The sequence below is a fragment of the Somniosus microcephalus genome, chromosome 3 (genome assembly GCF_052327205.1).
Source record: "Somniosus microcephalus isolate GS21.2 chromosome 3, FLI_Smic_1.0, whole genome shotgun sequence".
NCBI classification, from domain to species: Eukaryota; Metazoa; Chordata; class Chondrichthyes; order Squaliformes; family Somniosidae; genus Somniosus; species Somniosus microcephalus.
Genome location: NC_140989.1, coordinates 318,810,746 through 318,825,759, shown reverse-complemented (window position 1 = coordinate 318,825,759; position 15,014 = coordinate 318,810,746). Strand labels below are relative to the sequence as shown.

The 15,014-nt window shown below is 40.6% G+C and overlaps 1 protein-coding gene across 7 annotated transcripts in view; it reads left to right on the top strand.

The window, feature by feature from the left end:
- mast2 (microtubule associated serine/threonine kinase 2) overlaps positions 1 to 15,014 on the top strand; it is a 518,017-nt gene that overhangs the window by 243,418 nt on the left and 259,585 nt on the right. For all 7 annotated transcript variants that reach the window (XM_085983018.1, XM_085983016.1, XM_085983015.1 and 4 more), the window contains one exon: positions 2,019 to 2,050. In XM_085983018.1, coding sequence (XP_085839144.1) covers positions 2,019 to 2,050 — 32 coding nt within the window. The remainder of the gene's footprint in view (positions 1 to 2,018; positions 2,051 to 15,014) is intronic.

Sequence of the window (15,014 nt, the reverse complement as noted above, 5' to 3'; positions counted from 1 at the left end):
CCTCATGAAACCTGAGGGGATACAGTGGCGCAGGGCAGAAAGTCGGAGAAAATTCTAGAGTCTATGTTTACTAATTAAAAGCTAAAGTTTGCAAGTTATTTACACTAATACGTAACCAAGTATTTTTCGCTGAGCAGTACTGTTCAGTAGCTGACAAAGAAATGCTACTGAGTTGCTGCTGAATTTTACATTAGTTGACATTCAGCACAAAATTGATAGCATAGCACTAAACTGAATCCATGCAAATTGGCACGCATGGAAAATGGTAGGACATCATTTTACTGTGTAACTTTGTACTTTTAGTGAAGGACGTTATTAAAATTATCGTTTCATTCTGTTCTCATTAAATTGGAATACCTTGATTAAAAAAAATTTGGGCTAGGCACAAGCCACTCTTATGAATTGACATTGTGCTTTTGTTTCACACACATTCTCTGCAATCTTCAGAACCAAAAGTGTGTTTTTATTCAATTCCTGAGTTTCAGAAAATGGGAAAGGGCACATTACCTAAAAGATTATTAGTTATTAGTAATTAAAAAGTAATGAAAATTGCATCCATGTAAATAATTGTTTCTGTGCCTGCTGCTCTTCTATTGTCCTCTCTATCCAGAGGTGTTCAATTTATAGCTGTGTGCTCATTGCCATCTTGTGGTACATCTCTGAATTGATGTGATGTGCAAGTGTAGCGGTACCACGAGTGTCCCATACTTACCGTACATAATTCCCTTTAACGTAACGATGTAGCCGGTGCGGGGCTTTCCTCCTTTGGGAGCGCGGGTTAACGCGATGACGTCACGTCGCACATCACGTGACCGTCCCAAGCGCGGGCAAACGCGATGACGTCATCACGCAAGTCACGTGACTACCCAAGTGCGGGAAGAACGCGATGACGTCATCACGTAATCCACGGGACTGCCTACTCAGTCCACGTGGCGTCCCCGTCTGGTTAAGACCTACTGCATGACTCCTGTACCGATCTCGGCAAGCTGCTTGAATTCATCTGTTCCTGCATTAAAGAACTCTTTGATTGTTCTCCTGGAGTCGAACTCGATTATTTGGTAGGAATTCATCCAACACCTACATTGGTGAACCCGAATACCTACACAAGACTACTTTGCATACATCAAAGTCTTGCTCTCCTTTGGTATTGTTCAGTAATACTGAAAATTACTCACTTTCTATAAAGGGATTATTGTGAGTTGTTGCCTACAGTAAAAATATCCACAGCGTGACACATCTTTCCAGAAAATACAAATTGATTTAACAATCTTAATGGTAGATTTGAAGCATTTTGAACAGGATAGGACATGTTTTTTAAAAAGTAAATTTAGATCATTTGTTCATTTTCAATTAATTTTCTCTTGCCGTGATTTAATTAATTTATTTTTCAATGTTGGATTAAACTCAGTTGGTTCCTGCTCCATGAAGTAAATCGGGGCTTACTTGCAGACATAGCTGTAGCTTTTTGGGGCAACTCCAAACCATCTATTTGCTGGAAAAGAAAGTAAGGCACATGGACGAGTGGAGAAAGTGTGATAAGTAACCAGACTTAGACGTGAATTTGTTGTATTCTTAATTCAACAGTGAAGATAGTGATATGGGTTTGGTATTGAAGCAGGGAGGAGATAAAATGGTCTGATCAGGTTCCAATCATTGTCCCAGGCAATCATCTGGACAAATTTAAATGGCTTTTCTCTTTTCTATTTGTTTGCTGCTACAAGATTTGCAAGTAAATGGTTTATATTATATTTTAAAATGGATCATTAACCATCTATATTCCTACAGCAATGAGTTACTGGTCCTTACTGACTGACCACACATGATTTGTCATCCAAGAAAATGACAGGGTTGAAGTTTATGCTCACAGAATGCCAAAATGTTGTCATTTTATTGATCCTACTCGGTTAGCACCTGAAATTTATAGGTCTCTCAATTTTTAAAATTAAATTGTATGAAACAGAATGCTGAATGAAAGCATTATTTGTTGCAATAATTTGCATTCTTTTTTTCTTTTACAGAAAGAATTAAGCTTGCCAAGAAAAGGAAGTTTGTAAGTATGCACTAATTATATCCATAGCCTTGTGGCTATGGTATGTCGATGTATGTTTTAAACATTTTTTTGTGAATTTTGCATTTAAGGTGAGGGTTGTTAATGATGCAACTAAAGCACTTTCCATTTCAGGCCCCCAGGGAGAGCATCAAACACTATCGGGTCAAGTGAAGTACAATTTGTTACAGGGTAAAGTACCCTCTACTTCACCCTCCCCCCGGCCCCCACACTCCCTGCAGAATTAGTGTGATACCTTTTCATTTCCCACACTAGCTTTACTCCTTCCAAATCCATCCATATTCTTGGTCTCTCTGTCTCCTCTGACCTCGTGGAACTTCCACCTGCCCTCCATGCTAAAGCTGGTTCCAAGAAGTTCCCTTTGATGCCAAACATTAGTTTCCCCATAACAATTCATAACGCTCTACAAAAGTGGCTATTTTTGTGTGAGTCTAGACACTGAGTGTTGGTGGACTATTCAGCAATGAAGAGCATCACAGGTAAGGTATATCGTATTAAGAACATAAGAAATAGGAGCAGGAGCAGACCATTCGGCCCCTCGATCCTGCTCCGTCATTTAATGAGATCATGGCTGATCCAATTTTGGCCTCAACTCCACTTTCCTGCCCACTCCCCATAACCCTTGACTCCTCGTTGCTCAAAAATCTGTCTATCTCAGCCTTGAATATATTCAATGACTCAGCTTCCACAGCGCTCTGGGGTAATGAATTCCAAAGATTCACGACCCTCTGAGAGAAGAAATTACTCCTTATCTCCATCTTAAATGGGTGACCCCTTATTCTGAGACGATGCCCCCTCGTTCTAGATTCCCCCATGAGGGGAAACATCCTCTTGGCATCTACCATGTCCAACCCCCTCAAAATCTGTTATGTTTCAATAAGATCCCCTTTCATTCTTCTAAACTCCAATGAGTATAGGCCCAACCTTTCCTCATAAGACAACCCTTCCATCCCAGGAATCAACCTAGTGAACCTTCTCTGAACTGCCTCCCAAGCAAGTATATCCCTCCTTGAATAAGGGGGCCAAAACTGTACGCAGTACTCTAGGTATGGTCTCACCAGCACCCTGTACAGTTGTAGCAAGACTTCTCTACTTTTGTATTCTATCCCCCTTGCAATAAAGGCCTACATTCCATTTGTCTTCCTAATTACTTGATGCACCTGCATGTTAACTTTTTGTGTTTCATGTACGAGGACACCCAAATCCCTCTACTGCTGTATTCTGTAGTCTTTCTCCATTTAAATAATATTTTTCTTTTCTATTCTTCCTACCAAAGTGGATAACTTCACATTTTCCCACATTATACTCCATCTGCCGAATTCTTGCCCACTCACTTAACCTATCCATATCCCTGTGCAGACTCTCTGTCCTCCTCACAACCTGCTTTCCCACCTATCTTTGTATTGTCTGCAAATTTGGCTACAATACACTCGCTTCCTTCATCCAAGTCATTAATATAGATTGTAAATATTTGAGGTCCCAGCACTGATCCCTGTGGCACCCCACTAGTTACAGATTGCCATCCTGAAAATGACCCATTTAGTCCGACTCTCTGTTTTCTTTTAGTCAACCAATCCTCTATCCAATCTAATATATTACCCCCAAAACCATGAGCTCTTATCTTATGTAGTAACCTTTTAGGTGGCACCTTGTCGAATGCCTTTTGGAAATCCAAATACACTACATCTACTGGTTCCCCTTTATCCACCCTGCTCGTTACCTCCGCAAAATATTCTCATTTTGACACGTGTGGTTTCTACCGCAGCTCACTGATCATAATCAGTTGTGGAGACAGACAGGCTTTTCCCCATCCTAGCCCAGGCGAAGAGCCCGAGGCCAACTGTAGTGCCCCAGCTGCTGCTCTGGCTGTGATCATCTAACTGAACACAGAAAGTGAATTGAACCAAGCACCTTCGAGTTCAGTATTTCTTATTGCAACACTGGGTGGTGCGTAAGCAACAGGGCCATTGGTGAAACTGCGAACTGTGACACATTGATCTATCATTTGATTAAGCCAGAAATATCTGATTGTTAAGGTACAATATTGAATTTTTCTTATCTAGAAAATTTTAGGTGTCAACCGAGCTTATACCACTTTTGTGAGCACTAGCTGAAATACATAAAGTCAAAATTTAACTTTCGTATTTGTAATGTAAACAAAGGAATCTGTAACTTAGTGAGCTGAAAGATCCATACAGTATCCACTTGCTGTTTTTTCTTGAAATTTAATTTTGGTGCAATTTGTGCCCTTCAAGGTGAGGGATGTCAGTGGTGTGGAAGAGAATCCCGTTTCACTGTTGCTCCCAATGCCAGGATCAAACATTACTCAGTCATCAGATTTCATCCTTTTGGGGTGACAGTGTCGTGAGTCTAGTGTCTCACATACCCGGCGTTCCAAATTATTTCTGTTTATTGGTTTACAAACAAGCATTGTTTCTGTTGCTGTATACAAATAAAAAAGCATCTTCTGAAATGATAGCACTATTTTCCTTTAGAAATGAAGACAGGGAATCTGTGGCAGTGTACCAATATTTGCTGGCATCCTACGCAAAGAAAATTTGAAATCTTACTGCTGTAGCATAGGGAAGTTATTGTTCCTTATCCTAGCAAATTCCTTTAACATCATTCTTGCACCAGTATGAATACTTCCATTTGGAACCTAAGCCACTCTTGTGGCTTGTCTGAGTGTGACTTCAAATCGTTCCAAATTATAGAGGCAATTCTGTGTTACCTGAGGGGTTGATTTTTCTGATGTGAGTTAGGTTTGTACCCAAATAGTTTTAAACGGATATTATGCTGGTCCAAAGTCAATTGTGCTGTTTCCATCCAAATTTCATAACTGCATAGCTTCGGGTGTAGATTTGAACATTTGGTGAGTGCAGAAAATGGCTGGTAGGTGAAATTTAAAGGGACACTGACAATTAAAGGAAAGTGTTAGAATAGAGAGACAACACAATATACCGACTTAGGATAGACATAGAAGTCATTTTATCCCATTGACAGGCTCGGCCAAGGCTCAAGCAGGAGTCGGTGAAAACATGACAGTCATAAATGAACTAAAATGAAACTCAGGCCTGAGTCTGCAAGTGACAGCACAGCTTTGCATTCAACTCTGTTTGATGGCTACTGAAGTGAAGGTGATGCTGCACAAGGTGGTTGCAACCTCCTTACCATTCCATGACAGCATCCCCGTAGGTCGACTTTGCAACATGCATGGAAGAAAGTAGAGGTAGTCTTGCGGCACTGCCATTTGCAGCATGGTTGCTACAGTGTCCTTGGAGATGGTATAATTTTGCATCTGGCTCTCTGCTAACCTACAATTTCTGAAGACAGTACTGAGGATAGATGTTGCCAGGTGAGTGTGACGGTACCTGCACATATGATAGCATTTTGACAGGTACAATCATTGAGACTGTGCTGCCTGTTGATCTTCCTAGCATGGCTACTTTCATGCAGTGGCACTAATAGCATGATAGACTGCGATTGAGGTGCTCGAAGGAAGCATTCTGCATTGAAGTTCATCGGGCAGTCGCATATCTTCTTGGCACCATCAAGTGTGCTGTCCTGTCCTGGCTTCCTTTGGGAATAGGAGCATGTGCTTATGCTTGGCCAAAGCAAGGTATGCGCACCTCTGTAGAGCAGGTACCGGCGAATGGACACAAGACATCTCTGATGCAGTCTGACCTGCCTGGAAGCCTTCTGTTCTTCCTGCAAAATGTTCAGAGACAGAGACAGGAAACTTTCACTCCTTAATCCTCTAGATTCAGGCCCAGACCAGAGATGCAAGACATTGGCCCAGATTTTGGTGTAGCTCGGCATGTAATGGCCTCTGCCGTTAGACAGAACTGTCCTTGCACGTTTTTGGTTTAAAATTTTTTGCATGGCAAGTTGCTAAAAGTGCGAGCTGATAACGTCGCAGCAAGGGAAACCGGGCATCTGGGATTGAGTGAATAGGGCAAGCAACGGTGTATCTCCTTAACCAATCAGATTGAAGGATTGTGAAATTAACACCATAAGGACTAAGAAGGAGGTGTAAATTAGAGTGGGTGAATTCAATCTCAAATCAGGTACAGAAAGAAAGAGAGGGAAAGAAAGATTGGATTAAGAGAGAGGAATAAAAGAGGCAAAAAGGAAAAGTAAAAAAAATGTTTAATTTAAAATTTTATGTTTTTAAAATCTTCAACAGCAATTAAAACCTGAAGGAATGAGACTCGACGCTTGTAATAGTTCATTTTCAGGATATTGATTGGCAGTAATTAACACTTGTCACGTCATTAAAATGGTACTTAGATTTGAAATGACAAGACTTAACCTTGTGTGCCAAGTTTAGTTTGTATCTACCGCGCAAATACAGCAACTTCACACCATTCAGTGCATTTCAATGGTGAGCCAGACAGCGAGCTGCTTTTTTCACAAAGCTAACAGTGGAGTGGCGGAACTTGAACAGCAACTATTGGCTTTTTGAGTTTAACCGCACATCTGCCCCTCACCTGAAGTTGCTGTATCATTTTGCATAAATAACAGCGAGTGCCATTAGCCTCACCGTTACTTTGACAGGAAAGTCTGGGCCATTAAAATATTTAAAATCTATTTTATTGTCTCTTTCCCCAGAGTGCGAGTTACGAGCCCGGCTTACTATGCTGATCACAGTTCCTATAGTTTCTGCACAAAGGACGTTTTCGTTAATTTATTCAAAAAAAGTTTGAGCAATCAAAAATGAATATCAAATTACATTAATTAATATAGATATAGGATCACTTGATAACTGACTCCTGTTTGTTTCTCAATAAATCTGCAAGTCTGCGATGATGGCATCCTAATAGTTAATCCTTGTGTGAATTCTATCTTCTATATTGTACGGTGTGAACAGTTGGTGTCCATACTGAAAGTTACCAGCACTAAATTGACCAAAAACAAAATAAAACATGTAATGAAAACTCTTTTCGAATTGATAGCTTGGAAGCAACTTCAAAACTGTTGTTTAATGTTGGGGTTCAGATGATTTCTTTGCCATTTATCTAAATTAGAATGCTGCCTAACCAACACTCCCAGTAATCCACTGATTAATACACAATAGGCTGGGGAACACATTTCAAAAACTTGGAGCCTTTTTTCAGTATTCTGTGTGTAAAAAGGTAGTCGGTGTATGTAGCCCTCTGATTATTATGTGCAGAAGAAATGGTTTGAGGGATTGTGTTAAAATATTGTATAGCCCCGTAATTTATTCTTTCCAGCATGTACCTCTTGCTGAAGGACAGCCTGCAATAGTTCGGCCTGACAACCATTCAGTGAACCCATCTGTCATTTTTTCTGAAGGTTTATAACAGGTTGGGACGTTAAAGCAGTATTGACGGACAGCAGAAGAAATTGCTGTTGTAGCAACTCTGCCACTACAGGATTAAATTCCATAATTGTATTTAAAGCAGAAAAAAAATGTTACAGTAGTCCTAAAACTGACACTTTGAATGAAAAGTCTGAGTCCGTGATGCTAATCAGCAGATCCTCCTGGGCCCAGTGAGCAGGAAGAACTTTGTTTTACAGACCACCACTCAATTCTATTGGATCATTTTTTTTTGGCAGGGTGGGAGGGGGAGATGACAGAAGAAAGGAAAATTCCAGTGGATTCGCAGAGCTTTGCTTTATTTTAAACTTGGTATAATAGAGCAATGTGAAACATCTTAGCCTCATAGAATGTTACAGAAACAAACAAGCCTGTGCCATTGTTTTTCTCCAAACGAGCCACGTATTGTAATCCTACTCTCTCACATGGTCCCCATAATCTCTTGTTCAGGCATTTTCTAATTTCCTTTTAAAATAATTGCTGGACTCTGCTTTGACATCAGCTTTGACTGAGAATTCTACATTCTTATCACCCTCTGTTAGGAAATATTTTCAAATACTTTTTGTGATTGCCTTAAACTGGTGCTCTCTCACTATCATCTCTCCAACCAGTGGAACCAATTGATCACTATTTAGCTTAACATAACCCTGTATAATCCTGAAGAGCTCTATTGGGTATCTCCTTGACCTTCTGAAGAACATCTGATCTTTTTTAAAAAGTATTTGGAACTAAATGCCAGCGCTAATTGTTTATACAATAAATCAGGAATTGAATTGGTTCTTAAAAAAAAAATCAAAAAATGAAATAGATTTTTAACTGATGTAGGGAAGAAGAAAAATTGTCACTGACTTTACTAATAAACGGTTTCACACTTGCTCTGTAATTAAGCCGATCTAACAAATGTAAAATACTGCAGATGCTGGAAATCTGAAATAAAAAGAGAAAATGCTGGAAATACTCAGCAGGTCAGGCATCATCTGTGGAGGGAGAAACTGAGTTAACGTTTCATAGAAACATAGAAGATTGGAGCAGGAGTAGGTCATTCGGCCCCTTGAGCCTGTTCTGCCATTTAATGAGATCATGGCTGATCATCCAAATTCAGTACCCTGTCCTTGCTTTCTCCCCATATCCCTTGACCCCTTTAGCCTTAAGAAATATATCTAACTCCTTCTTGAATATATTTAATAAGTTGGCCTCAACTGCCTTCTGTGGTAGAGAATTCCACAGGTTCACCACTCTCTGGGTGAAGAAATTCCTCCTCATCTCAGTCCTAAATGGCTTACCCCTTATCCTTAGACTGTTACCCCTGGTTCTGGACTCCCCGGCCATCGTGAACATCCTTCCTGTGTCTAGTCCTGTTAGAATTTTATAAGTTTCAATGAGATCCCCTCTCATTCTTCTAAACTCTAGCGAATATAAGCCTAATCGACCCAATCTCTCTCCATTCCTGCCATCCCAGGTATCAGCCTGGTGAATCTTCGCTGCACTCCCTCCATGGCAAGAACATCCTTCCTCAGATAAGGCGACCAAAACTGCAGACAATACTCAAGATGTGGTCTCACCAAGGCCCTGTACAACTGCAGCAAGACATCCTTGCTCCTGTACTCGAATCCTCTCGCTATGAAGGCCAACATACCATTTCAGGTTGATTACCTTTTGTTTACCCAACAAATAGGTATGAACTGAAAGCTGAAAAAGCTCTCTGTCACACCATCTGTTTTTAAAGCTTTTTTTGGTTTTTGCAGTCAAATTTGTGCACTCACTGTTTTGACCTTTGCTCTTGCCCTCCTCCCCAGGTAGCATCTTGTTATTATTTCTAAGCCTGAAAAACTGTTGGAATTCACTTGGTAAAACAATATTTGAATATCAAAATGTTCCTGTTATGCGATGGGAAAAGAATCACTTGTATACAAACCAGTCAAATGTAAGATTTTGATCGTGTCTCCCAAAACATAGCTGCAAATAAAGTGACATCCCATTTATATTAGTGCTAACTTCAGAGACATGCACTACACAAGTGAAGCAGGAAAGAGGCATCTGGAGGCAGGTAGCACCATCTTAGTTTTATTCCCTGTCTCTGGCGGTAAAGTGCCACTGGCGACAAAGCTAAATTGCTGCCAACAAGAAGAATTTATATAGTGCCTTTAACATAGGCTGTGCAGCACCGTGGGATGTTTTACTAAGGTGCTGCACAAGAGTATTTTAAGACAAAAAAAAATTGATACCGATCCACACAAGGATAAACTAGGGCAGGTGACTAAAAGCTTGGTCAAAGAGGTAGATTTTAAGGAGCATCTTAAAGGAGGAAAGAGAGGTAGAGAGGTTTAGGCAGGGAATTCCAGAGCTTAGGGCCTAGGCAACAGAAGGCACGCCCACCAAAGATTGAGTGATTATAATCAGTGATGCTCAAGAGGGCAGAATTAGAGCAGCGCAGATATCTTTTGGGGGGGGGGGGGAGGTGGTGGGGGTGGGTGGTGGTTATGGGGCTGAAGGACATTACAGAGATAGGAAGGGGCGAGGACATGGAGGGATTTGAAAACAAGGATGAGAATTTTGAAATCGAGGTGCTGCTTAACCAGGAGCCAATGTAGGTCAGCGAGCACAGGGGTGATGGGCGAACAGTGGTACAGTGCACTTTCTGTTTTGCCAGTTTATTTTGTTTTTGGCCATTGCAAGGCTGAGGTTTAGGGTCACCTGTAGCAAAACATATTGCAGAACAATTTACGACCTCCTCCAAATATGAATCCACCTCACTAAAATGGGCAAGTTTGGAACACGAGTATAAGCCATATTGCAGACCAGAATGAGTTTCTCTGGCTTCAGTCCAAATTTGGATTTTGCATACGTTACGTGAGTAAAAAATGAGTTGCAATAGCAAGTTGTTGTACTGAAGAACCAAATTATGAAAGCTATTCTGGAACTTTGGCATTTGCACTCCATTTGATTTGAAATCCAAAGTTATTTTTCTTTTTCGAGATTTTCGAATAAACCCATATTTGTTTTCTGTCAGAGTTCATATTCTGAATATTTTTGGCATTATGTACTGAAGGCTTTATACATTATATATTGGCTTCCTTTGTGATATTCATCAGTCACTGATTAGCATAGATGTTGCAGGATGGTTTGAATTTCTTTACTATGGGTATTCAGTGATGTGCTTTTTTGAAAGGGATTTATGAAAACAGTTTCCAGGACAAAGTATCCTGTTTCCTGAAGAGCAATAATACATGAGACTTAATGCTAAAACACATTCAGTTTTACACAACATCAGAACGGATAGTTCCTCTTGGATTAACCAGATAATTGTTTTTCTTCAGTAAATGTATTCCTTCTGGAAAATCGTGCAAATAAACATGCTCTACTGGATATAGCTAATTAATCTGAGCTTCCTATTGAAGAATAATGTAAAAGGGCACCAAATGCTAATTAGATGCCTGGGGATAGGTTGAAAGAAGTGAACCTTACCTTTGAGTCGACATTTTTGCAGATTGATGAGAGCATGTTGTAATAATATGCACGTTGCACACTATATTCTGGAATGAAAATTAACTACTAAAATGATAAAATCTGAGTGATTTCCAAATACAGGTAAAGTTGTTTTTGAAAATAGGCTAGATATCATCCGTAGATCAGAGCATTTACAGTGTTGTATAAGCTTAAGTGTTTTTAACATGGCTTCGTGGATTTTTACAAAACTTAAAAAAACTGACAACCTCAGACCATTGGATTTAATGGAGCAGATTTTGAGGTTGCAACATACCTAAGGAGTTCGCTACCGGCATCCGAATAGAACACAAACTTACCTGATGGGGACCCTCCTTCGCGATCTTGCTCTTTGACGCTGCGTACTCGAGAGCAGCATAATGGCCCACGCATCCCAGGGGTGCAGCATGTGCGGAAGCGTACCTGGGATCATGTGGGCCTGCTGCTCCAATCAGTGGAAGAGCCGAGTTTCCTCTTGACAGATATGTGGGGACCAGCATCAGGCTTTTACAGTTAATTGTTCAATGGGATATGATAACTGTTACACTGGGGAATAAAGTTACATTGTTATGTTGGACATGATATAAGAGGGAATAAGGCAACAGAGGACAAAGGAGGTTGCAGACTGGCACCTGACCCGCTGAATCCACTCAGACTGGGCATGGTCAATGACAACAGCACCATACGGTAACTATAAAATCTTTAATGTCAGGAAATAAGATATAAATATATAGTTAGGTTTAACATTTCATTCTTTTGGGGATTTAGTATCAGTTGAATTCAGATTGCCCCACAAAAAAAACTGGCAGAATGACAGCACCAAGCTTCAACATCAGGATTTCACTAAAATGTGTAGACAAAACACACACAAAATTTCACTTTTATGTGTGCTAAATACATGCTGAATGATGCTTTGGAACTTTGGAGGTATCCCCTTACACTGATGCAAACAGACCCTGTACCTGTTTGCATTAGCCGTAAAATTTTCGTACACAATTGCTGGGCAATTAGTGGGCAATTAGCCCAACTGCGTGCCAGCAATTGGAATTTCCAAGGTGGAGTGGATGATCTGTCCAGTTGTAACTTGATAAATCGCAAGTTCGGGATTTAGTGCATGTGCTGGAAATCCCGAACTTGCAGTCCATTTCAAAGGCGATATGACGGCGTACTCTGAGTATGCCATCATACCTACCGCAAATTCTGGCCCAATATGTTCGACGGTTCCACAGAGCTCTACAATATTTAAGTGTCTAATTACCTGTGGTATACGCATTATTATAGACCCTCGCAAGATGTTATGTCCTGACGAGGGCAGCCATAAGAACTTAAAGATGCATTTGCAAGGTTAACTCGCTGAGCTTCCCTGGAGCAGACCTGAAGCTAAATTACTACATATACAGTGAACCTACTTTTGAATTGCAACAGAAGAGCCAGAGATCTTGAAGCCTGCTGGGTCACAATGAAGTATTCTTGTCATTGTGTGTGCCGGCCCACCATTACAATCATAGTGAAAGCTTAGTGTAAGCATTGAAATAGGAAACTACAGTTTAATCAAGTGAACACAGCTTCAAGTAGCAGCGTTATATCTGAGAGTACAACCCTAGGGCAGAAGGTTCCTAAAGCTCTTTCGTGTTGCTGCTTAGTCTGATTCTCTCTAACACTGTGATATTGCTCATCAACTGCTAAAAAATTTCAGTGAGAATACTCAGTATTCTTCATGTTTTCCTAAGTTCCCCTGCAGTAGAGAATAGTTTTTTTTAAATTCCTTTTCCTTTCCTTGTTGGGATAAAAATACATAGGTTCCAAAGAGCCCTCTGGTACTTTGCCAAAGCTGCTATTCTTCATATGTAAGCTGAGTATTTTGCCATCACAGCTGAATATGACCTCAACTAGTGTTCACACAGTTGCACTTTTACAGCAGATTTAGCACATTTAAGCAAGATGATCGGGAACTAACACAAGTAAATTGGAAATAAATATTTGCATGTAAAATAGTGAGGAAACAATGGGAAACTTTCAAACGAGGTGACCAAGGTATATTACCACAAGAAGTGCAGCAAAATCCAGAGTTCCTTGAACAAACAGAGAAATTTAAATTAAAATGAGACTTAAAAAGAGGCTTTGTATTTTAACGGGTGGTGCTTTAACTATTAAACAATTAGGGATTTAATGAAGCTTTTTTCAGAAGGTTGCAACCAAATACTAAACATAAATCACAGCGAAAAGCACTGTTGAGGAATGTGGACTTCACAGGAGAATTGCCCAAGGTTTGCAGGTTTAAGATCAGTAAGTGCATAGTTAGCAGTTTAAAAAGTGGCTTAGAGCAGGGGTTCTCAACTTTTTTACTTCCGAGGTGCCCCCCCGTATTATAAAAATTCTGCGGTGCCACTATAATACAACACAAGTATTTTTTCTGTATAAATATTAGTTATTAATAGCTCTACTACACATTGTGTAAAGAAGAATTTATTAAGTCCCAAATTTATATAAGCAAAATACTGTGGATGCTGGAAATCTGAAATAAAAACAGAAAATGCTGGAAATACTCAGCAGGTCAGGCAGCATCCGTGGAGAGAGAAACAGAGTTAACGTTTCAGGTCTGACGAAAGGTCATTGACCTGAAACGTTAACTCTGTTTCTCTCTCCACAGATGCTGCCTCACCTGAGTATTTCCAACACTTTTTGTTTTTATCCTAAATTTGCATTATGTGCCCACTTGCTGCCCAAAGTCTGCTCCACCCCATCAACTAATTGCTTAACAGGCAATGAACCAGGAGCAACAAGTGCAGTGTTCACTACAGGCTCATTTTGTGCCCACTCGGTCGGACTGGACTAAAATTACAGGTCCACGTCCTCCATTTCGGAAATGGAACTTCCCTCTTATTTCAATACCAAACCCCAACACGGCGGTGAAAGTCAGCGACTAAATTAACAGCACCATTAACGGCGACGGCTGATGGCACATGTGAGAGTTGAAGAAATAAACAGGGCCCTGAGCAACTTTACCCACACAACCTCATCGCCATAAATCCTTTAGTGACAAAGGCAACCCCCTTCTTACCTCCTCCCCAACCCTTTCACAACTAGCCGGCGGTACCTCAAAGGACACAAGCGCCCAGACTCGGCCTATCCGTCCGTTGGAGAAGCACATGGCCATGAATATAAAGCTCAGAGTTTGAGGTAATTTTCTCTCTCTTCTCGCCTGTTTGCTTCACCTCCATTTTGTGTGCATTATCCCTGTGCCTTACTCAACTATTTTCACAGCGTTTTGTTCTTTTGCCTTTTTATTACCTCATTCAAACAAACAACAGTTTTGGTGGTCAATGTATTAACTGCTCCTCTGCAACAGGCTGACTTTATTTCCGCCCTGCTGTTCCTTCCCCTGCCATTTTGTCGTGTTTAGTCCTGTGGTTCGTTCATCTTTGAATTCTGATGAAGTTGCAACAGCCGAAGCATTAGCCTATTTTTCTTGAGGGATTGGTATATTTTATGCATCATCTTGTTTTTATCTCTTTGACTCTTACCTGTTGAACTCCCCCATCCCTCTGCACTTGGTTCAGTCCAAGAAGCTGCTTTTATATTGATTTCTTGCCATTTTAGTTGCTCCCAGCTCCTGATATGTGGGTCTTGTGCAGCCGGCAGCAACTGAAAGGTAAACATGCTGGATCCGCCAAGGCTGGTAGCTAGGATACCATTTAAAAAAAAAAAAAAAAAAAATTAAACTTGGTCTCCCCAATAATTGGCCATAGTGTCTCGGTGACTGGCCTTGAGTGTACCTGGCAAGATAATTTGAGGATTGCGATCAGCTGCAGGAGAACCATACGTCAGGAGTCAGCAAGAAAGCAGCATAAAAGTATCTACAGAAGGAACTTGTTTATTTCCAGATACCTAAATGGAAGGATCCAAGTCAAAACATTAGACAATCTTGTTGCATTCCAAATGCCGACGGCCCTGTCGTATATTACCAACAACTTATATTTTATTCATTTCCACCATTTAGTTTTCTTCCTGCTTGTCAGCAGATCTCCCTCTGTGCTAGTGGCGATGTTAATTACAGTGTGTGTCGAACTGGCTTCATTACAATGGGGTTAAAAGGAAGGCTTGCGTTATCTCAGCCCACTC